General features: G+C 40.3%; 1 protein-coding gene across 1 annotated transcript in view; it reads left to right on the forward strand.

The window, feature by feature from the left end:
- LOC101848075 overlaps positions 1–24,194 on the forward strand; it is a gene marked incomplete in the record, with an annotated part of 72,142 nt that overhangs the window by 17,458 nt on the left and 30,490 nt on the right. Inside the window, 11 exon segments of the mRNA XM_005108656.3 lie at positions 8,540–8,643; positions 11,439–11,566; positions 12,015–12,177; positions 12,519–12,588; positions 13,597–13,702; positions 15,037–15,128; positions 16,860–16,983; positions 17,656–17,784; positions 19,553–19,828; positions 20,994–21,188; positions 23,804–23,947. Coding sequence (XP_005108713.2) covers positions 8,540–8,643; positions 11,439–11,566; positions 12,015–12,177; positions 12,519–12,588; positions 13,597–13,702; positions 15,037–15,128; positions 16,860–16,983; positions 17,656–17,784; positions 19,553–19,828; positions 20,994–21,188; positions 23,804–23,947 — 1,531 coding nt within the window.

Consider the following 24,194-nt stretch of genomic DNA (forward strand, 5'->3'; position numbering starts at 1 on the left):
GTGTGTGTGTGTGTGTGTTTGCGTGCGTGTGGATATGTGTGTGTAGATGTGTTTATGTATGTGTGTGTGTGTGTGTGTGTGTGTGTGTGTGTGTTTGTGCGAGTGTGCGTATATCAGTGTGTTGATGTATCTGTGCTTGTGTGTGTATGTGATGTGCTTGTGTACGTATGTTTGTGTATGTGTGTGTGTGTGTGTTTGTGCGCGTGTGTGTATGTGTGTGTATGTGTGAGTGTATGTGTGTATGTGTGTGTGTGTGTGTGTGTGTGTGTGTGTGTGTGTGTGTGCGTAAATGTATGAGTGCTTTTGATTGTGTGTGTAAATGTGTGTGCGCGCGCGCGCGCGCGCGCGCGTGTGTGTGTGTGTGTGTGTGTGTAGGTTTATGTGCGTTTGTAAATGTTTGTATGAATGCACGTGCGTCGATATTCAGGTGGTGGGGAGTTGCCGACCTTTGGTTACTTTTAGATCTCCTGTAATTTATTCACTGGTTCTATTAAGTCACTGCGACTCTCAACTTGCACTTTCATAAAAGTTGCGGTTCAAAAAGAGCTTACTCACCTTTCAAAAACAAGAGGAAAAGCAGACAGGAATATCCAATTTTATGTCAATCTCGGACAGAGTTGAGCCTCGTCGGTGGGGAGTCCGGAATTATTACGCAAACGTATCCAGTTATAGAAGACCTCAAAAGTGTTGAAATTAGGTCATGTGCATGTGATGCAGCATGACACCCCCCCTCCCCGACCCCCATCCCCTAAGAACCTAAAAATCAAAACACAACAAAAACAAAACAAAAGCTAAACCTGACAAGGTAGGTAAGAGTACGCCCCCCTTTAGACCGTGCAGCGAACCAACTGACATTTCGAGATAATGAGCTCACGCCTATTACAGTCTGGCAATGTCGAACGTTTGAGTGCTGTTTTGTCAACCTTTTATCAAGAATGTCCATTTGTGATAAGATTTCTCTACAACCACTAGTTTGAGTTAACATAGATGTATTTCGACTGATGCCGTATGTGTATTTAACGTATAATAGAGCGTCCGTCATTATCTGGCGATGAACTGTGCATCGGAAGAGGAGAATTTTTCTTTAAAAAAACAGAAGAAAGAACGATTAAAGATGACTTGTGTCGTCTGCTATAACCAATGAGATCAACTCTGACAGAGATGAATTTGCTACATCTTGAGCGTTTTAAACTTCATTTCCAATTGTGAATGTGCTCAGGTTACACGCTTCTCTCTTGGCTTTATCGTTATCTCCGAAGCCGCGTATGATTTGCTGCCCACTATGACTGTTGCTCTCCAACTGGGTCTGTCAGAGACAAAGCTCTCCCTTGTTAAGGGGTTGATGTTGAAGTCATTCAAAGACATATTCAGGGTGTCTTTATGACGTTTTTTGGATTTTTGGTGCACAATCTTTACACTTCCTTTAGGACAGCCCAGAACAGGAGACCGCTTTTGTGATTATGAAATTAGGCATTCTTACAACATAGCCAGCGCGGCGAAGTTAAGTCCTTTTAAGCTCAGAAAACAGATTATTAGCATATGCCTTTTTGAGAACCTCAGTGTCTAGCAGCTGGTCGTGCCATTTGAAGCCAAGAATTCTCCCGAGACATTTCATGTGGAAATGATTTAACTTCTGGGCATAACTTTGGTACACATTCCAGGTCTCAGCTTAATACTGTAGGAATCGGAAGTCAACAGAATTGTAGACTTTCAGCTATTTCTCTTTTAGAATGCCGCAGCAGTCCCAAACCCATTGCTCTAAGTCTTCCAGAGGATGACTAGATTTATTCATACGTAAAGCTATTTCAGCATTGATGCCAGCTTTTGAAGACAAGGTACTATCAAAGTACCAGGGTACTTGAAGCTATTAGCATTTTTCAGTTTGTTTTATGCATTTTGATTTCAGGAGGGATAGACTGCACATCTTTAAAAAAAGGCTTACCCCACGGGGAGGTGCCACTGACTTAAGTGTCTTTAGACCAAACTCAACTGGGAACCGCCACCTTTTCTTTCCGAATCTTTCCATCGTCATTTTCCCTCTACTTCTTTTGTATGTTTGTCACACTCTTGAGACCTGCTTTTTCCGGGGTGCCTCGATAGTCGAAGAAGACTTTGTGCTGTTGAAGCTAGAGAGGGGAGCAGAATAAGCCTGATTCCCTGTAAGAACTTTTCTGTTGACATCCACCCCTTGGTTCTCATATGACCTTATGCAGTTGCGAGCGCCGTAAAACGTCTACTAAAAAAACACCAAAAACAAAAGGCTAGAAGAGAGCTTTCCTCCATTTGCAACAGGCATCGACCCGGCACGGGGGCCCCGAGGCGTCGGTATGACAGTTTCTTTTAATTTCTTCGGTCATTACATTTCTTTGGGTAATACAAGGTAAGTTCCCTACCTTTTCCACGGTGGCCGGCCGTAATCGCTATAAAAAACAAAATACATGCGTTTGAGATGTGGTACTACCATATTATAATGGCCAGAATAAGTAATAACAAAATGACAAACAAAAAGGTGTGTCGGATTCTACACACAAGACAAACCCTGCCCACGAAATTATATTAAAAAAATATAGTACTATGGCCACTGTGTCGGGCAGGAGAGCTAGAGGAAGGCAAAGAATAACATGGACGGACAACAAAAGAACATGGACTGGCCTGGATATGGCAGAATGTGCAAACGCAGCTCGCGACCGTGATAGACGGAGAGTCATTGAACTCGTTACACGTCAACCTCTGAGTCCTCTTAGTCAGAGATTACTCCTCCAGACCAGAACATAACAGAACAGAAGATAGCTACTTTCTTAGTTGTGCATACTTTTAGTCCAAAGTACTCACACGCATTTGAAAACAGATGAACACAGTTTTGCAAGATAGATTCTTTAAGCAAGCAATACGCATTGTGTATTCACGACATTATAAAATGGTTCCTGGATGGCTAAATATAGTCTGACTAATTAACCACTCTTTCTCATTGATACAGCTTATTTGAAATTTACAGTGCGTATTATATCTCAAACATCAACAAAAGCTGGTTTCGTTGTAGTTCAATAAACAATCCTTTCTTTGAAACCATCTGTAGGTGTTCAATGGTGGAGTTTATTTCGTGCTCATGGGTTGCACTTAAGACAAGAGAGCTGTTCAATAGCACATTTTGCAGGATTCTAAGAGTGTGGGGAGGGCTGTGGGTGGGCTGCGAGTGTTTGAGAAGGGAATGCGTTTTTATAAACCTAATCCTCGGGCCAGGGGTTGGACAAAAGATGTAACAAAAAAGCCAAAAAAAGAGATCTACCCGACATTTAAGTTTAAGAGTGCATGTGACATAAGCGTATTGCCACACTAAATGGACTTACATCTATGACGTAAAGTTTCTCGACCTCCCCCCCCCCCCTTACACCTGTTGCTCCTCGAGTTAAAAGTTTTTCGGACGTAATAGGCAGCAATTAACATACTTCTTAATGTTCTGTTTTTGTGGCATTGTTATTGTTGTTGACGTTTGCCCCCTATGGGCTCCTGGCACGCCCAAGGAAATACGCAATTTTTTCGAAACGATGTTTACATAATGTTGAAAATCATTTACATCATTCTCCCCATAATATCATAGCATGGAGTCAAAAACGATTTGGATGGTCGAGAGTTTTGCTCACTTATTGACATGTTTTTGAGTAAAAAGACTTAATTGTCCTCCGCAGGACAGCATACCTTATGCCATGTCATTGTTTTTTTTATTGTTATAATTTTTTCCTTTATGACCAAAATATATTGCTATTAGGAGAAGATCATCATCATCATCATCATCATCATCATCATCATCATCATCATCATCATCATCATCATCATCATCATCATCATCATCATCATCACCAACAACAACAACATCATCATTCATAGTATAATAATAGTTTGTATATCATGAACTATGATGACCTGTAGAATCCAAGGATTAAGAGAAGCAATATAATTTGCAAGCCGCCCCATAGTAAAAAGAATAAAGTAAAGAAATGATAGAAAACAAAAAAGAACATAAAAAAACAAAAAACCCCAAAAATTGAAAAAAAACAACAAACTAAAAAAACAACCCACCACAGGTTGCCACAGATAGCCACGCCTTTTCTGTTGCTAAAGTGGTGTGCTTATCTGCATAAAAACTATATGATTAGTTGGTTAAACCTTTTTATTTGCCTCGCTCGTGACCAGCTAGTGCAATTATTTTTTTCAGAAGAATTTTCAACAAACAGAGCACTTGTGGTCTGTAGGGTTAGTGTCATTTCTATTTTCATCATATTTCGATTAGACAGAAGGCATCCAAGCTGTAGATCGTTGTGAGTTTGTATGTGCGTATGCGCATATGTACGTATGTGTGTATGTATGTGTGTGTGGTGCGTGTGTGAGTGAATATGTGTTTGCATGAGTATGTAACACTATGTACCTTTAAAATTGATTTGTAAATCCATAATATGTATCATGTTAAGCGCATAGAGCATTGTATAAGTGGATATGCGCTATATAAATGCAATCCATTATTTATTATTATTATTACTGTCAGAATTTAGCCGTTTTGAATTTTTTCCTTCTCTGGCTACCGCTGTTTTACAGACTATTTTTTTGCAAAAGCTTTACTGCCACATGACATGCCTTTATGCCACTGTAACCGGTCAAGATAAAAGGTTTCCTTCTAATCCACACAAATGGAGCAATCTTTCAAAGAAATCTTCGGGATGTCTTTAATACTTTTTTGGGGAAGGCAATGTTTTGCCTTCCACATGCCAGTTCTGAGTTCTAAAAAAACCCGACAACTTTGGGCAGCCGTGTGCTTGGCCTTCGCATGAATTAGAGCTCCGCCCTTCTCAGCTCGATTTCTTTTGCAGGTGGTAGAAAATACTACAGCTTTCTCCCTCTAAACTACTTCAGTGTCTGAGACCTTACTCCTTCAGTAATCCATCAGTATTCTTCTCAGACATGAAAGATGAAACCTGTTGAGTGTGTTGCATGGGTTTTGTACACGGTTCAGTACTGAGCTCCATGTGAAATGGTTAGTTATATGACTGCGCTATAAACATTTCGTTTTGGCTCTTTACGTATACATGTCGATTTCTCAACTTACCAAATGCCGACCTAGTTTTGTTTTTTCTCATGGAAGCAGCTATTGCATCAACCCTGGCATTATTAAAAAGGGCATTACTAAGATCAGTAAGTATCACCACTGCCTTAAGCTGGTTATCGTGCACTTTGATGACTGGGGGAGCGATGCTTCTTGAGGTTTGAGCAAGTTCAAACTTTTTTGTACTGATGATGACCCCAAAGCTACTATACACCTTTGAGAAAAACGACATACACTATCGCTTGCTGGTCTCGTCATGTGGTAACATGAACAGTCATCAGCAAACAGGAGGTCACATACTAGACCCTTTCGAATTTTTTGGCCTTCCACTTTGACAGGAATCGTAGTCAAGCTCACTCACATCATTTCTGGACCTAACGGTCATGGCTATTGGAGGAGATCTGAGAGCCTCCAGCAACATTACAGAGAGTACACTTCTGAAAAGAATTAGAGTTTGTATACAGCCTTGCTTCATGCCATTCGTGATAAGGAAAGGCTCCGACAGTTTTCCGGGGATGTTGACCTAGCCTGCATGCCACCATGGAATTGTTCCACAAATTAATGAACTTCGGTGAGCATCCGAATGCTGCCATTATGTTCCAGAGGTTTTCAGGGCACACGTGTCAAATGCCTTAGTGAGATCAACAAATACTTTGCCTAGATCCATGTTTTATTCACTGTATTTTTCTTGCTTATGCCGAGTAGGAAATACCATATCCACTATGTCCCCCTCTCTCTCTGCAATAGCCATTATATTGACTTTCTAGCAGTGACGTATTTGCAGGGAGGCGGCGGTTCAGAGGAATACTGACACGGACCTTGCCAGCAGTGCTGATGAGGGAATTGATTCGAGGGCTGCAACAGCATTGACGATCACCTTTGTTTTTGTACATATGCCCAGTTATTTGGTCATTGAAAAGCTGAAGTAAAAGGCCATCGTCAAACATAATAATTCTGAATAGCTAAGCTAACTTCTAAATGGGTGAATCACCACTTCGGGCATATATTTTAATGGGATTGAATCGTACCCTGGAGATCTGTTGTTCAGCTGCTTTTGTCACCTCAAAAGTTGGGAGATCATCAAACTTGAAGTTGATGGGTTTCTACGAAAGTCGTGCGATTGTCTAAAAGGTTATGCTTGAAGGCTTGTTCACAGCGGAACGAAAGCGTTTTGCCCAATTGTCAAAAATTGTCTTTGGGTCTTGTATTCATGGTGTAATGTCCGAAGAGGAGGGGTATATATTGCTTGAGACTCATAGAATTTCCGGGCATTCTTGATATCAGCGTGCATTTGAATCTTACTTCCTCTTAGAACTTAGAATTCTCCATTTCAAGCAACTCGCTACAGATACACAATGGCTTTCTTTTTCCAAAAGTGTTGTCTTTATCTGATTATACATATTACAGTCAGTTGGTTAAACCTTCTCGTGATGTTCTTGAGGTATTCATCAAGTGGCATCTTACACTTTAGTTTCGTTCTGTTTCTTTCCTTCATGGTCATTAATTGCAAAACGAACGTCAAAGTCATCGTTCTGAAATGGGCAATGCTGCAAAAATTATGACTTTGGTTCTTATGGGATACCTTTGGCGAATTATAACATCACGTCTGTCATTAATGCGTGCAATTATGTGTGCAGCCGACATCACTTAACAGTTCCTAATCTATCTATACTATGGGAAGCCAAAACTTAACAAAGAGAGTGAAAGGAAGGGGGGCGGTAGCAAATCAATAAACCTGGGCCCAAAACGAATACACAATTGGAGTAAGTGAGTATATGGAGCCATTTTGTCTCGTTGAAAAGGCCAGAATATAGAAGATTGTACTACAACTGTGAGAAAGAGTTTTGTAAAGCTTGAAATTTTTTGAAAACTTGTGCTTGCCCATGAAGCTGTGTGTTGCTAATGGGTTTTGTCTGTGTATGAATGCAACAGTGTGTGAATATCTGTGGCAATGAGGAGATACGTGTTTGTGATTTTTCTCGATATAGCCAAAATGCTATGTGTTTGAATGAGATGCGTTAGAAATACACGTAAGAGAGAGAGAGAGTGTGTGTGTGTGTGTGTGTGTGTGTGTGTGTGTGTGTGTGTGTGTGTGTGTGTGTATGTGTGTTTATGTGTTCGTATTTGTGTGTCTGTAAATATGTGTCGGCGTGTTTGTTTGTTTGTTCGTTCGTTCGTTTGTTTGTGTATGTGAGTGCTCATCTACAGGGGCGAAGGCAGACTTGTTTGACAGGGTAATCAAAGTGAGAAGGGACCAGATAGGGCCTGGAGATATCACACTCACACAAGTCTCAAGAATCTTACTGGACGCGGCAACTCTGAGTTGTGTATAAACACAAGTCCTGAATTCATGTTGTATAACATATTCAACCGCTAAAACAATGGGGAAAGTATTTCAATAAATATTTATTCTAGCTATCCTTAAATTTAACTTTAGATTTTAATACACGAACACCAAGGAAAGAAGCAGAGATGTCAGTACTACATTGGCATGTTGTATCAGACAGTCTAAACACTTTGGTAGAGCATGCCAATTATTAATTTTTTATTTCACATTTGGCTGTTTTTGTAGCTTTTCGCGGCCAGGAGCCGGTGTCATAATCGAGGTCACGATCTGGTTATAGGAGAACGTTAAAAAGTCGAGGAAAAAAAACAAGCACTCGCAGTAGTCAAGATATTAGTAGGAGTTAGTTCCCCTCACATCTGTGAGGTAGACTCGACCAGTGTAATAGTTAGTTTAAATTATCAGCAGGTGTGGCTGCTTATAATTGTGGCTCGAAAGGGGTGAACAGGGTATATGTGGCAATGAAACAGTTTGACTGCTATGCACATGTTCCCTTCAACTCTATTGTTAGACTCTTCCACCCTCACTTTAAGCTTACTTAATCAAAGCTTGTGACTGCTTATGGAGTGGCCCGATAGGGGCGGGCAGGCTATTTCTGTGGCATAGTCTATTGTTCATTGTTGATTATGAACGTCTTTATACATTTAATTTATGAGGTTTACATCTATAGGTGAATTTGACTGCGACAATGTTTCAAAATTAGGAAGGGAAGCAGTGATTATTTGACTATATAGACGCTTCGCCACTGCTCATCTATCTTTTCGTTACGAGCTTCTCCTTGTTGTGACATATATATATATATTTATGTATAAACTCTTAACTTTTGCCTTAATAAACAGGTTATTACACTCTCCCCGTCACAATATGTACGTCTATGATCTTATACAAATCGTTTCACCGTGCTTGCACAAGACGTTAATCCAACCTTTAATATGAACCCCCCACCCCCCCCCCATTCCATCCACTATCTCCCTCTTTCTTTCAAGATGTAACATTCTGCGTTCGCCCAGACAGGCAGAATCGAAAGAGCAAGCCCCATTACAATAATATGTCGAAGAGTCTTCAAAAATATACAATATACGATTATTTCCTCCTGCCAGTGGCGCTGGGAGTCCAGGTCTGTCAGAGATGGGAACAATACGACCAACTTTGACCCCGGGAGAGATTCCCCGAAACCAGAGGTCCGAGAGGTCACGCTTAGCAGGTGGGATCATGTGATCGTTGTTGTCATGTCTCTTAACGTCATACATGTACCGTCTTACAGTGCTCGCACACGTCCAGGGCCTACCGATAATAACAAAAATAGCGATAATGATCTTATATTCATGATAATAATGCTAAAATGATGATGATGATATTAATAATAACACTGGTCTACATATTTTCAAAAAAAGTTTCTGCTTCGGAGATCAAACATTGCTTTGTATTTAGGTTTTGGGGTCGCTGGACACGAACACGTGAGTGATACCTGACGTTTAAGGTCTAGTTTTCAAGATATTCAAGTTTTTATACTTTAAAAATAGTAAAAAGGACTACAAATTCGAGTATCTTCGTACACATTTGATTTGTTGTTTTTTGACTCGCCACTTTTATTCAAATTCTCATCTATTTCTTGAAACTAACGAACAATAATCTGCTAACATAGTATCTCTCCTTTTGCTCTGCTGTCGATTTCCATAGCTCCAATATCTTGGTGAAAACGTTCTCCATTTTTATTAATCACAGCACCACATTTTAAAGACAGTGTACGTCCTTACATGCAACTGGGTTGCCCTTCATTCTAAAAATTTTAATGGCCGAAAATCAGCCTCTCGATTTCTAAAGATGCTCTCTCAGACAGTCGGCAAGCACGTCCATTGCTGAAACCTTGAACCCAACAATTCAGCTTTGCGTTTGGGCAGCTCTGTGAGAAAGTCGTTCAGTCCATTTTGTGGGATTATAATATGGAGTATTCTTGCTAGAAAATTTCTGTGAAAATCAAGTTCATTTAATGTCTTCTTCTGTCTGCTCTTCGGGGATATCCTCTTCCACGACCTTCAATTCATTAGTTGTCTCTGGCTCAACAGGAATGGGTAAACCTTCACTGTATGATACTTGGCATCGGGCATATGGAATGTCGTCATGATCAACTTTACTTTTTCGGTTTCCCTTTGTATTTTTCTGTCATTTTGCATAATACAAAAGTGGCAGTTATCTGAATGGTTGCTTGGTTCTCGCCATATTACTAGCACTGCAAGGGGCATCATGGTATTCTTTGCCTTGTGCAACCACAGGCGATGGTTTGTGCCACATGTTTCGCAGCATGTGTGAGGAACCTAGCTAATTCTGCTTGTGGGTGAAACTAATAAATTTGTCACAATGAATCAACCGACGAAAATGTATTATGCTGCTTAAAAAAATTGATGTCATTTTCGAACAATTGCATCATACAACTACAGTTTAATTGCAGCCTAAAATTACCAATCCTAAGCACCTTTTTTCTACTCTTTAAAATAAGGAAAATTGACGACCTCAAGCTATGTCTAAAAAAACTAGACCTAAACATAAAAACGAGGATCAAATTTCGAATTCAGCCCCCCTCAATGAGTAAAATTCAACTGGTTTTAAGCGGAAAGCAAATTCGTGTTAGACCCATGTAATAATAATGACTATAATATGATAATAACAACAACAATAATATGAATAATATAATAGTAAGAAACAAAATTACGATGACAATAATAATGATAATAATAATAACAGTAATAATGATAATACTAATGATATTAATAACAATACAGCAGCAGCAGTAGTAGTAGTAGTAGTTGTAGTAGTAGTAGTAGTAGTAGTAGTAGTAGTAGTAGTAGTAGTAGTAGTAGTAGCAGTAGTAGTAGTAGTAGTAGTAGTAGTAGTAGTACTAGTGTTGAAGATCACTTCTATATAGCTCATAAATAGAAAATTACAATTTAAATTGCAAAGAAATAACAATTCGAAAGCTAACGCAAGTATTTGTTTCATGTACACTGGCCCTTTCAAAGTTGATTTTTAAAATACATACCCCCGTAATCTGACAAAACAGCACACACATATAAACACAATCACTTTGGAAGAAGAATCAAATCAGTAAGATAATGTGGTTTTAAACTACTTTAAAATGCAGTCAAAGTAACCATAACGATGAGAATGACACTGGTTCGAATCCCAGATGAGGAGTTCGGAAACACGGGTTGTTTGGGCAGCTTTCAAATCTTCTTAGTCCAGTTGTATTGTAGATTTGCAGGAAAAGTACATTTTAATTACGTTTACAATCTTTCTGTGTTTGTCAGTGAAAGTTGTGGTTACTGTATGCTGTTTGTCTGAAAGAGACAAAAACAAACAAACCAAACAAAAATGGCTAACCCCCAAACAACAAAACAAAACAAAACGAAATATGTTCTTTAAAAATCCACCCAAAAACTAAAACAATTATAAATAAGAGAAATCTAACCTCTTGACCATTCTGAAAGTATTCTTTTTCTAATGTAGCTAAACAAAAGTCCTAGTCAAAGTGTGAAGATGTACACAGGCCTGTTTTTCAGTGAGCGTGCGGACAGCACTGATGGCTTCATCCTGGTGTACAGTATGAAGGACACTGGTTCGAATGACCGCCGGGAGTGTTCTTGAACTTTGTTGGTCTTTTGGGGAGTTTTTTTTGGCTCTCCGCTACCTTTCAGCGGTCCTACCGGCATATAATGGCAGAATTCAGAAGCCCTCCTTTAATTATTTATAACTTCACAGCTATGCAATGGGCATGGAAGAGGTAAAAATCTAGCTATTCCCCCATCCGGTTGTTAAAATGAGTTAACGTATTTCGCCGTGGCGTCACGGCGACCCGTACGTGACCCCACAAGAGTAGATTCCCGTATGTGAGTAGGAGTACGTTCCAAATGGAGGGCTCAAGCAGACTTTTACCGTGAAATACCATATGTATCTTAAAAATATACTATTATACAGTGGCATACCGTTGTTTCTTCCTCACAGACCAGGCAGTGGTTTGAAGATCAGTAAGGTGGAGACTCTGCCCCGTCGACAGAAAAGAACGGTGTATACTGGTCCGGATGTCGTCTGGCCCTTCGATATACCTTACGTGTACGATCGCACAGCAGGATGTGGGTCGCTTGAGTTTGGTTTTCTTTGGTGTCTTCTGTCGATGTTTACCATTATCTTACTCTCTCTCTCTCTCTCTCTCTCTCTCTCTCTCTCTCTCTCTCTCTCTCTCTCTCTCTCTCTCTCTCTCTCCTCATTCATTCATCCATTTATTCGTTTTCATTCCGGGGTAGTTTTTTTTTAAAAACATTCTTTTTCTTCTTTGGCTGTCCATCGCTATCGATAATGATTGAAACGGTATACGTGGTTCAGCTTTGTATGGGGAGTAGACATAGGGATAGTAGATTGATTGCCCAAACTTCCCTCCCTTCTGATCTTGACTTGCTCAATATGGCCAACCAACCCAGATATCATAATCAATGGCATTAGCTAAGACACATGCTGTTATTACTTCTAAAATACCACCATGGAGTCTAGAAGGATCCAATCTCACATCAAAATATTTCCCAGTGGACGAGTTGGACATCCAACGCGCCATGAACCTGATCGAGGACAGACTGTGTGTCAAGTTCCACGACGAGACTGACCGCTATAACCCCCATGACCCCCACTGGTTCACCAGATACGGGAACTACAAAAAGGATGTCTACATGAAGCTGGAGAAAGGTGACGGGTAGGTTGACCTCCTTGTACTGAATAAATATAAATTTAAAGGGGGTTTCGGACCTTTGACCTGTTTCTTCTGAAATCAGAATCTTAAAGTTATTGGTGAGAAGGATGTCACCTGAAGCCTGAGGAATGGAGATGATTATTTGAAGTGAGAAAGTTGCCTTTTTGTTAATTTTCCTCCTATATTATTCCTAGAATATATAATTTTGTAGCTGGAGAAAGGTGACTCATTATGATGATAATACGACGGCCCTTCCCTCCGTCCCCCTCTCCCCCTCCCCTCTCTGTCCCATCATACAAACATCATGACGCCCTCCCCCCCAACTTCACTTCTTGCTCAATCAGATGTAACGCCCCCATCGGCATAGGGGGCACAGAGCCAAATTACAGAAGTGTCAAGGCGTGCCACGGATGGGTGAGTGGGCTTGACTTTTTCATTTACTTGAAAACATCTTAAATGTTTAATTGCAACAATATCAGAAGGAATAATCTTCTCTTTAGCTTCAGTAGTTAACCCAATAAACTTTCGGTTTGCAGTTATTTCTGTATCAAATCATCTTGGGTAAACTTTTTATGCCCCTGTCAACAAAGTTGAATCTTTTAGGAGGTGGACTGTTTGGAGCCTCAGTATCTTAGCCTAGCTGGTAAGCTTTAAAAACAAAACTCAAAGAGACAGACGGGGACACTTCGTACTGCACCTTCCCTATTTCTTATCGAACTCTCATAACTATGTCCTTTCACGTGTAAAACAAAAAAGAATATCTCTACACCACTAATATAGTACTGAGAGTGACAGGCTAGTACATTTTATTAGAAGTAAGAACACTTACGATATTCTTGTGTTGTCACCTACAATCACCCTGAAGAATGAAACATTTCGTGAGAAACAGATTTATATAACAGCAACGTTAGAAGAAGCCAAGGAAGCATATCACTTGAAAGGTAGCACTATCTTACGACGTATGGGATAAGGAAGAATTGACAGATGACGGGGAGAAGAAAAAGATTAGAGACGATGGGTGTCGTATGTGATGTTTGGAAGAAAAGAGGAACAAGAAAAATGGCATCTCTCGTGTGTACGTGTGTGTGTGCGTGTGTGCGTGCGTGCGTGTGTGTGTGTGTGTGTGTGTGTGTGTGTGTGTGTGTGTGTGTGTGTGTGTGCGTGCGCGTGCGTGTGTCTCACGCGCGCGCGTTTGTGTTAGTGTGTATGTGTGTGTGTATGTGTGTGTGTGTGTGTGTGTGTGTGTTTGTGTGTATGAGAGTGTGTGTTTGTGTGTTAGTGTGTGTGATTAGTGTGATAATATGAGTCAGCTGACAAGATATACGGATAGGAAATCCGGGTCTAAAAATGATGATGATGATGATGATGATGATGATGATGATGATGATGATGATGATGATGATGACGATGGTCTGTCCTCAGGCTCTCAACTTACACGAGCTGTTTCATGCTGTGGGTGCGGGCCACACTCAGAACTTTCCGAGGGCTAGGGAGTATATGACAGTCAACCCTGACAATATCTTACCAGGTATGGAGGTCTTACGAATTCTCGTTCTTGTTCTTGTTCTTGTTCTTATGTTATTCTTGTTCTTGTTGTTCTTGTTCTTGTCCTTGTTCAGATTCTTTCTATTCTTGTTCTTGTTGTTGTTGTTCTTGTTCTTCTTGTTTTTCTTGTTCTTGTCCTTGTTCTGATTCTTTCTATTCTTGTTCTTGTTGTTGTTGTTCTTGTTCTTCTTGTTCTTCTTGTTCTTCTTGTTCTTCTTGTTCTTGTTCTTGTTCTTGTTCGTGTTCTTGTTCTTGTTCTTGTTCTTGTTCTTGTTCTTGTTCTTTTTCTTCTTCTTCTTCTTCAGTCCACTGATTGTATTGTCTACTAAAATCCTAAATCATTTGAAATTAATGATTCCATTTTATAACAATTCTACACTCTACACCCCCCATATTAAAGTGTCTCAGCAACAACGGACACAAACAATGCAGATGAAATTTTTAAAAAGCAGAAAAAACCCAGTAAATTGTAAAATTCAAATTGTCGAGACGATGTATAGCAATGTCTTCTTAGATATTTTAATGATAACGAACACATTTCCAGCAGGAAGCACTCAAGTTTTGCCAGGTACAATAAAAACCCCAGTCCGCTTCAAAAACAGAGAGGCGAAAGAATCCTTTGTCCACTCTTTTGCCAGATTACGAAGAACATTATCTAAGACACTGTGTGTCCACCCAGTTTTTAAATATTACAATTGAAAAACGTTTACCATTTCTCTACTACATTTTTTGAATGAACTGAAAAGTGACGTTCGTGTCGTGTCGTTATTAACGTTATTGTTAATATCCACCCCATCTTCATCATCATCGTTTTTATCATCATAGTCAACAACAATTTCTTTATTTAGCTCTTTATCCTCCACCCGAGATTCTCCTCCTCCTCCTCCTTATCATCCTCCATCTCTTCCTTGTCCTCTTCCACTTCTTGCCTTTCTCATTGTCGTCGTCGTCGTCGTCGTCCTCCTCCTCCTCCTCTTTCTCCTTCGTTTTTTACAATCATAAATTCCTCACCATGATTATCAATACCAACTGTTGTCAATTTAGAGTAAATCTATTCAGAAGTATTTCAAAATAAAAAATACAGTTCCCCATCACCCCCTGTTTCCTCCATTTGAACCCCTCCCCACCTCCTTTCACTCCCCCCAAACCCTTTCTCATTTTCACCCCTCCCCTCCTCCCTTTCAACTCTTCCCTCCTATTACCTCTCCTCCCTTTAATCCCCTCCTTCCCTTCTCCTTTTACCCTCCCTACCATTCTTCCCCTCTCTTCCTTCCTCTAATTCCCACTCCTTCTTTTCATACCCTCCCTCTTTTTCAGACTACCTTGTGTGGTACACAAAAAACAAACCGGAGCCCAATAAAATGACCACGTTCTTTGACCCAACCTCTGTCATGATGTACGGTGATAATGTGAGTACACTGAAACCTACGTATTTATTTATTTATTTATTTATTTATTTATTTATTTATTTATTTATTTATTTATTCATTTGTTTTGTTTATTTGGTTTCATTTTGTTTTGTTGTGTTGGAATATTTGATCTCAACATGAGTTCCTTTATTTGACCGATTACTCAACTTTTGATGTAGCAAGGGTCATAAACAAACTGAAAAGAAAAAGAAAATAGCGGCAGCAACAAAGGTAGCAGAAACAATAACAGCAAAATGTACAACAATGCCATCACAAACAACAGTAACAACAACACGGACAACAACAACAGCACAAACAACAACAGAATCAATATGGTAACAATAATAACAACAACAACAACAATAACGACAGCGACAACGACAACAACGACAACTCCAACAACGACAGCACTCTTCGAGCCGTTCAGCAAGCGTTTCCATCGCCTGCTCCAGTTAGCAACGGTGTCCACCGCTATTTGTGCAAGACTTTCAGCGTCTCGTGCCGGGGGTGATGGGGTGAGGATAGAGACGTCGTCAGCGAAGAGTGAAATTGTGAGATCATCCCGAAGTAGTTTCGCCAGTTCGTCGATAAAAGAGGAAGAGGATGGGTGCCAGGGCGGAACACTGTGGGAGACCTTGGCTCATTTTTCTGTTCTTACTCAGTATTCCGTTGAATCGGACTCTGGTGTGACGATTTTGAAGGAAGTCATTCAGCCATAGAACGTATTTATCTGGGATACCTCTGTCTTAGAGGGTGTGGAGTAGGCGTTCTCGCCAGACTTTGTCGTATGCCTTTGAAAAATCGAGGAGGACGAGTACCGATTTTTCCTTCTTTTGGAAGCCGTCAGAAATCTTCTACGTAATTCTCAGAATCTGGTCTTGCAGCAACAACAACGACTGCGGCAACACAATCAATAACAACAAGAACAATAAGAACAGCAAATTGAACAGCGATCAACATAAGATGAGATATACAAATGTTGTTTAAAATAGATTTTCGGAATTCCTTTAAGGGCTGGTGGGACACCTACAAACCGTGTTTTTGGGGTCAAATTGTTGTTGTCTGTTTTCTATTTATGTTTTGTATTAATTTTATCAAGCAGTTGATGTATGTTAGTTTTAACTATTTTTTTCTAGTTTTTTTTCTGCAACAGCACATGTTTCCGCGTTTTCTTAGCTTTATCGGCTGTTTTCTCACAATTCTGTTTTTTCACGCATTTTTCTGCTCTGTTTCTTGTTCAATTTCAAATTAACTTTCTAAAGATACCAACAAAACCTAGTTCTAAATTTTGGCTTGTTGAATTTTTTAAATTTATTTAGTAGTTTTTGATTTATGGGCTTAGAAAGGATGAATTTTTCCTTTTCTTTCATCTTTTTTTGCACCAACCCGATAGTAAGTGTCATAAAATAAAAACTAAATCATATATGAAAAATTCAAACAACCCACATTGAAGCGCTACATATTTACTGTTGGCATGCCAAATTAGAGGTGAATTAGTTTTTAAAAAAATAAGGGAATAAATGGGATTGAAAAAAGTATACAAAATCAAATATGGCCGCCGTTTCCATAGCAACCGATTCACACTATTATACTTTTTGAACTCTTGATTTCAAATCCCCAATAACACACGATATATCACAGCACATATGGGTACTTTAGGCCTTGTAATAGTCAAAACAGACTTCAGGAGCTCCACGTATCAGCCCTTAAACATTTATTTTCCAATTGCAGTCTTTTACGATCAACGGCCTTGAGACGACTTTCCCTCTCCGAGACGATTTCTTCGACCTGGTTGGACCCGACTCTGGAGATCACGTCGTCTTCATGGAGTTGGCTAAAACTTACAAGTGCAATGGTAAGAAATGAACAGTTCCACTCCATGACGTCTTGTTGACCATGTCTCATACTACATGGGAAATCTTGTGGTGTCCAAAATCATAGTCTTTTACCCCAGATCCCCACTGTGCAAAAATATACTGATGACACACAAAGATAACACTTGTCCAAAATAACCACTTAATAAATACTTCAACAGTGAAACATGTATGAATTATTCATGTGAAAAAGATAGGAAGTCTCTGGATCTAAATTTCTGTTCATTTGAAAATGTGACACCACCAATTCTCCCTTTCCCTGTTGTCCTCAATTGTCAAAGTCAAAGAGGACAGATGGAGAGTGATTTTGGAGAACGGGAATTTAGAGGATGAAAATGATATTATTATCATATTATTATCAAATTATTATCATTTTTCTCAGCAACTTTATCAGCCGTCCAGCGAAGACACTAGAAGATCTGGGAGTGAGATATCTTCACTGTTTCATTCAACAACCTCCTCCATACCCCTCACTGCTTTTCGCTCCACCCAAACCCACCGTAAGTGAACGAACCACTTTCCATCCCCCCCCCCCCCCAAAAAGTCAGTTTACTCCACCGTAAGTGACCCACTTTCCATCCAAAATAAAAATATCTGTATGTTTTTTAATTGCCCAGATTTTTTCAATTTTTCAATTTTTACTGCTTCTCCAGAACGATATTGTGGCAACAACAAGACGGATTGTGGGCGTGGTTATTTCACGATAATCAAAGGAGTGTGTCGCTGTGTCTGTCCTGACGAACTGGACCCAGACACAAATTGTACAACTCATATCAACGCAAGTACGCCGAAATCGGACACTGTCAAGGATTAAAACGATAATTATTAAACTAGTTACATTAATTGTTTGTAATGGCAGGACAGCCCGTTGGCTTAGCTGGCATCATGCTGGACTGTGGTTTGGATAACATAATGGGACAATCTGGGATTTTGATTATTTAGAGAGCTGTCAAGGATTAATTCTTACCCGTCTGGTTTTGTCATGTCAGAGATGGAGGCTATTGTTGGAGGTCTTCACTCTTAAAAAATATTTTTTCCGTTATATAAGTGGCACTTAACATATGCCATACCATACGGAGTCGAAGGTCTCACCTCGCTAATGATATTCTCAGAGGGAAAAAAAATTATTGTCGCGAGCTGGCCGATTATTCATAGATTTTTTTGTTTCTAAAAAGACAAAATCAAATATGATAATATTACTGTGTCTCTTGGGGAGTTTGTTAATAAATGTTTAAATAGCATGTGAAAAGGGAAACTGGTTCAATAGGAGCTGAAAAAAAACGCCCCCCCAAAAACAAACGGATAGCTGAGCTATGTCACGCATTAAATGTGACGTAAAAGAAACGCGATACAAATTCTAAGATAGGGACTTTCAAACTTTGAATTTCTAATTTCTACATTTTCTTAAAATGTGACATCCGTTTCTTTTTCACTGGGGTTTCCATGTGTTTCCTGTTGTCAGGAACGTGTCCCACCGTCCACGGATTCAGCGAGCTGCTGGTTTTTTTTAAGGGGGGGGGGGTTGAGCTGTATGTATAGGGGCAGATGGTTAATCAGTGAGTATACAAATGTGTGTGTGGGGGGGTATCGAAGCAGTATGGTGTTTTTCAATGTATTATATCTTATATTAGTAATAATAATATTGTCTTGCCTAACAAATGCCTAACGAAATCTGATGTATGAGATCTTTTATCTCATCGGATCATAACTTATCGTATCTTACCTACTTTATTTTAGCGTATTTAGATACTACAATATCTTACCTGGTATTGTCTAATCTCATTTCATCTCATCGCATACCCTTCCATGTTTGCCTTTTCTTGTCTTATCTTATTCACATTCCATAGTCCTATTTTATCCAGTCTGATTCTGATCGTTTCCTGTCTAGGTTTGCTTAATTTAGTTTTGTTTCATCTTATCTATCTGATTCGGGTCTCATTCTATCTTGTATATCATATTTCATTTCATTTAATCAAATCTGGTGCGTTCCTGTCTTGTTTAATTTATTTCTGTCTGACTAAATTGGTCTTTTTGCTCCCAATCATTTCTTTACCCTTCTGGTTTCGTCCTACATTTTAGTTTGTGTTGTCTTATAATAATTATCATCTTTTTAAATTCTTATTTCTTCTTGTCTTTTACCACTTGACTTACTTTTTTGGATCGTTTTGGGGCTTATTACAGCAATCATACTCGCACATTGTTCAGGGCGCCACTCGTAGGAACTACTTGTTTTTGTTTCCCCTTTTTCTCTGTCTATCTTGTTTATCCCCCCTCCACTAAACAACTGTTTACTTTAAAAGATCGAGGGCCCCATTCGCTCAGTTAGTATCATGCTGGACCACAGAGCTGCGGCCCAAGTTCTCAACAGGGTTTGAACTCAAGTTGTTTTAATTATTTTTCAAGGCTCTCTACCCAATAAGTTCGTCTTTTCAGAGAACGACGTTAAATTCGGAGGCTTCATCTAAAAAAATAACTACATGGACTAAACTTTGTTGAAAGGTTAAACCTGTACACTTTAAAAAATCAAAATGATCCGTTTGCTCGAGTCAGGCAACAAGTACGTGGACTGGCCAAAGACTCCTTTCACACTTCTGACCGGCTCCCAGTGCCCTGCCGGATTTCACGAAGGAAATATCCGACTCCGAGGCCTGGGTGGACATATACAGGCAGAGGTCGCCGACCCCTTTCCTCTGGATGACCCCTACCTCACCCTGCGGACTTGCTCCAAGATGACCCCTGATGACCACGCGGACATTCACTGGTTGAGCTGGCCTGTGGGTGGGCAGTACTGCTTTATCAAGCCGAAGGACATCCCTTGTGACGGAGGTAGGCGTGCGTGTGTATATCACACATAATATACACACACGCACACCACTGCTGGCCGCCACTTCGCTACCTCAGAATTACAAAGTTGTATCTCAGATGTTAGCCGTTTTGAGTTACTAACTAAGACCTTGAGATCAAAAACCAAATGTTTTATCTGTTCTATCAAAACCGTAAGACTATTCCTAGTTGTTCTCAAGATATTCAAAGAATTGAATTCGAAAAACCTTGGCAAGTTGTGAAACTCATATTCTTTGACGTCACATTTCTCAAAACTAGGTACTGAGCAGATAGATATTTGTAATTCTAAGGTAGTGACATTGCAGCGGTCTGCTTTTTGACTTACAGCTATTATATGTTGGTCGAGGACACACGCCAAGGACCATCAACCTAAACGTGCTAATGGTTAGAGGGTGTTATTAGTATTTCCTACTTCTTTACTTCCCCTCTCTTGATTCTGTCCGTCTGTTTTACTTTTCCCTAGCACTAAATTAAAGACCATTATTGGGTCGATTTGCTTCTCTTTACTCAAACCAAACAATCAAACACTGTGTCACTGACACACGCTTGGCATTATCATAAGACTGAATTCACTAACCATTAAGCCACTGGAGCTCCCCACAACTGCTTTAGAGATTTGTGCTTGCTCTTGTTCGTGCAATGTTGAACCTAATTTATTAAAGATGAGGAGGTGGAGGTGGTAAGCTCTTACAAATATCTTGGAATAACAATTGATAACAAGCTTGACTGGCACCCCCATGTTGCCCCTGTGCATAAATGAGTAAATCAAAGAAAGTTCCTTTTAAGGAAATTAAGAAGTTTTCGTGTCGATAATAAGACTATGTCCCTTTTGTACCATTCTATGATTGAAAGCGTGCTCTTATTTTATATTTGCTGCTGGGCAGGGAATTGTAGGGTGAAAAAAAAATTGACAGAACCATTAAGAAAGCCAACAAGATATCTGGATATTATTTTACTAGTTTCTACAATCAGATTAAAGCTGTCGCCTCCTAAAATGACCTAAATTTTGTTCGATTGAAACATTACATTTTTAAAAATTTAAGAACTACGCCTATACCTTTTATCAGTTTAAAAAATAACAAATCTGAATTTTGTCGATGGACGCATAACACATTTACAACTGATGCGTTCTGACATACTTTTCCAGTGTTCAAGAAAGGTTACTTTGTCCTGAACGGCGTGTATCAGGTCTCAGGCAACGTTGGTGACGTGTCAAACCGGAGCAGTGACGTCACGATTAACTTTTGCTGCACGAAAAAAGACCGGGTGGACAGAAGCATAGATCTCCCAAACGATGCGCCCTTCAAATTGCTAAGTGCTAAACAGTGCCCGGTTGTTAACGGTGAGTTGGTGGTGTGTATTTACGTGTGTGTGGTGGAGTGTATGCATGTGTTAGTGTGGTTAAGTTTATATGCTTGAACTTGAATGTGCGTAGAGTTTGCATGCTTGTGAATTTTCCTGCTTATGTTTGTATGTTGGAGTATGATGTATATGTGCGTGTACATACATGTGTTTGGGAAATGGTGTGTTTGTGTGTGTGTGTGTGTGTGTGTGTGTGTGTGTGTGTGTGTGTGTGTGTGTGTGTGTGTGTGTTTACGTGCGCGTGCGCGCGTTTATGTGAGAGTAGGTGCGTATTTGTATTAATCTTGAGGGTCTTTGCTCGCATTGTAATATGCAAATTATATCACTCGTTGAACGTGTCTATCCAAAATGCATAGTACGGTGTCAGGAATGGTAGACCAGCTATCAAAACGATCTCTCCAATGAGTGCAAGAACAATGCCGAAAGCAGAGACACCCAATCTCCATCGCCTTCACAGACCTGACAAAATCCGGAAGAGTATTTTCAAACTTCCTCAACGGATTAGCTGACCCCCACCCCCACCCCCTTTCCAAAGATCCCGAGGAAGATCCAGTCTTTCCATGAAGGAAATTACTGCCAGAAAGTTGGCCCATCCTTGGACTTTTACCCAATAAAGAGAGGAGCAAAACAAGGCCGTGACCTTGCCCCGATACCCTTTGGCATCTTCCCCCATGCTATCAGTGTCAATATCACGACGCAGTGGAACCATGTGCTCGTTAATAATTTGAGCACGTGGAGTTATTGTTATCATCTGAAAGCTTAGTTATTTGCCTTGCTTTCCAAGAAAAGAATACCCATCTATCTAGAATAGAAGTCGAGATATTTGAGATTAAAGGAGGCAAATTTAGCGTGAAAATGGCCTCCAAAGTTCGGTTACTTCAGTAGCATGAGATTACCGGAAAACTGAAAATTTGCGTGTTCTGTGCCTACAATCAACGTTTTTCAGTAAAATTCACATGGAAACATGTTTTGATAAGGACAAAAATTCGAAAACATTGACAAACTGCCAGTTTCTTCGATTTTATTAGTTTGACGAGGGCCTGATTTCGCCATGATGCGTCATAATATTGAGTCACAAAACTGTGTGTACCTTCACTCCAGCAGCGACGGACAACGGTTCAACCTTGCGTGCCCAGGAGCGAAGACCTAAGTGCAGTATGTAGTTATCAGGGCGTTGCTATTTGCGTTTTGACCGCTCATAGGGAAGAGACCCTTAAGAGACTAATCAGCTGCTTTGAACGCTCTGACATAAACTTTAGTCTGATCATCAGCATAAAAGAATAACTTCACGGGGAAGGATGTCAGCAGCACATTAATCAATACAATTGGCGACTAAACTTTCGAGGGGGTATCATAATTCACCTATTTCGTCTCCCCCATTTCCATACCCCCCCCCCCCTCTCTCTCTCTCTCTCTCTCTCTCTCTCTCTCTCTCTCTCTCTCTCTCTCTCTCTCTCTCTCCCTCACTTTCTCTCTGGACGCTGATCTGAGTAGGAGAAGAGGCAAAGCATCAACAGCATTGGTTGAACTCCGTCCTGACTGCCAACACAAAGATTAAAATGGCGTAGCTAGCCTACCTGCTCGGTACATTGATAGCAACAACGAAGCACGGACTCTATACGCTTGGCAGAAGCGAAAACTGAAAACATTTATTCAGCTGCGCTGCATTAAAAAATTAACTTCATAGACATCATATGGCAGTACCGCATCCCGAACAAGACCGTCTTGAGAGAGATGGGCATTCATTTTAAGTACGTTAGCCCTTTTTGATCTGTGGGGCCTTCGCTGGCTGTAATATGAGTGGAAGAGAAGATAGGTGCATTCTTAAGGACACACTATTATTCTGGTGAACTACTCTAGCTCTCATACGGCTTAGGGCCTTCCCGTGCTTCAAAGATGTCTGTAAACATAATTAGAGGGCAGACGGCATCGAACCAACAAGCGTCGAGCCCCTCCTTGCTGCTGGAGACAGGGTGTCAAGTGTCAAAGCAAGAGTTTGGAGGAGAGAAGGGGTGAGTGGGTAGCTGTTGATGGAGAAGAGAGGGCGCGACGGCAGAGGACAAAATCAGCACTAAAGGGGTCTGGTGTGGAATCAATACTCTCTTCTCATTTTCTTTCTACAGACATTGAAACAGGACGGTCTGGGGGTTGCTAAATGAAGGAAGAAATTATTGATGATAAAGACATAAAAAAAATCTCAAGCATGATATTGCTGCCGTCGTTTACCTCCCATTCGACTTAGAAGGGAAAGCGAGCTGAAAGTGGAAAGGGGGTGGGGATGGGGGTCAGACATCATGTTGTGCTTTGATATACATACCGGCTAAACTGATTTGGATATCTAATGATGAAGATAAATTGGACTTGATAATTACTGCCCCTCCTCTCGAGAAAAATGGCAAAAGCCTAAAGAAACGAAGGCACGCATAAACAAAACAAAATAAAAAATTCAACCGAAAAAACCCAACCCTCCCCAACCTACAAATACTGAAAAAATGAAGAAAAAAAAGGTCTTTCCCCCGAACCTCCTCCCCCTCTTTGAGCACTAGAATTTGAGAGGTCTTCCTAACTACTACGGCGACTCTTTCCTCCATGCAGGCATGCGAGGCACCCACGAAAACGACGGGCTCGTCATTTACTTCACGAACCGACGTCCAGTGGTGAGGGGAGAGGCGCCACTTCACTACCTCTGGGACCAAGAGATCCATTTCTTCCAGTGTGACTACCTCCCTCCGGTTTACGGTACATTTTTTTTGTTTCAGGATTTTTGTTTGTTTGTTTTCATCGTATTCCAAGTGTGCTTTTGACTAATTTTTCAATCCCCTTGTCATATCATGATTATTATCATGAAAAGAAACGTCATACTACATACATGCGGCACACGCACGCGCGCGCGCATACACACATGCACACGCACACACGCATACACACAGAGAAACACACACAGACAAACACCCGCATATATGTATGTGTGTATATATAAATATAT

The sequence above is a fragment of the Aplysia californica genome, unplaced genomic scaffold, assembly GCF_000002075.1.
Source record: "Aplysia californica isolate F4 #8 unplaced genomic scaffold, AplCal3.0 scaffold00706, whole genome shotgun sequence".
In the NCBI taxonomy this organism is placed as follows: domain Eukaryota; kingdom Metazoa; phylum Mollusca; class Gastropoda; order Aplysiida; family Aplysiidae; genus Aplysia; species Aplysia californica.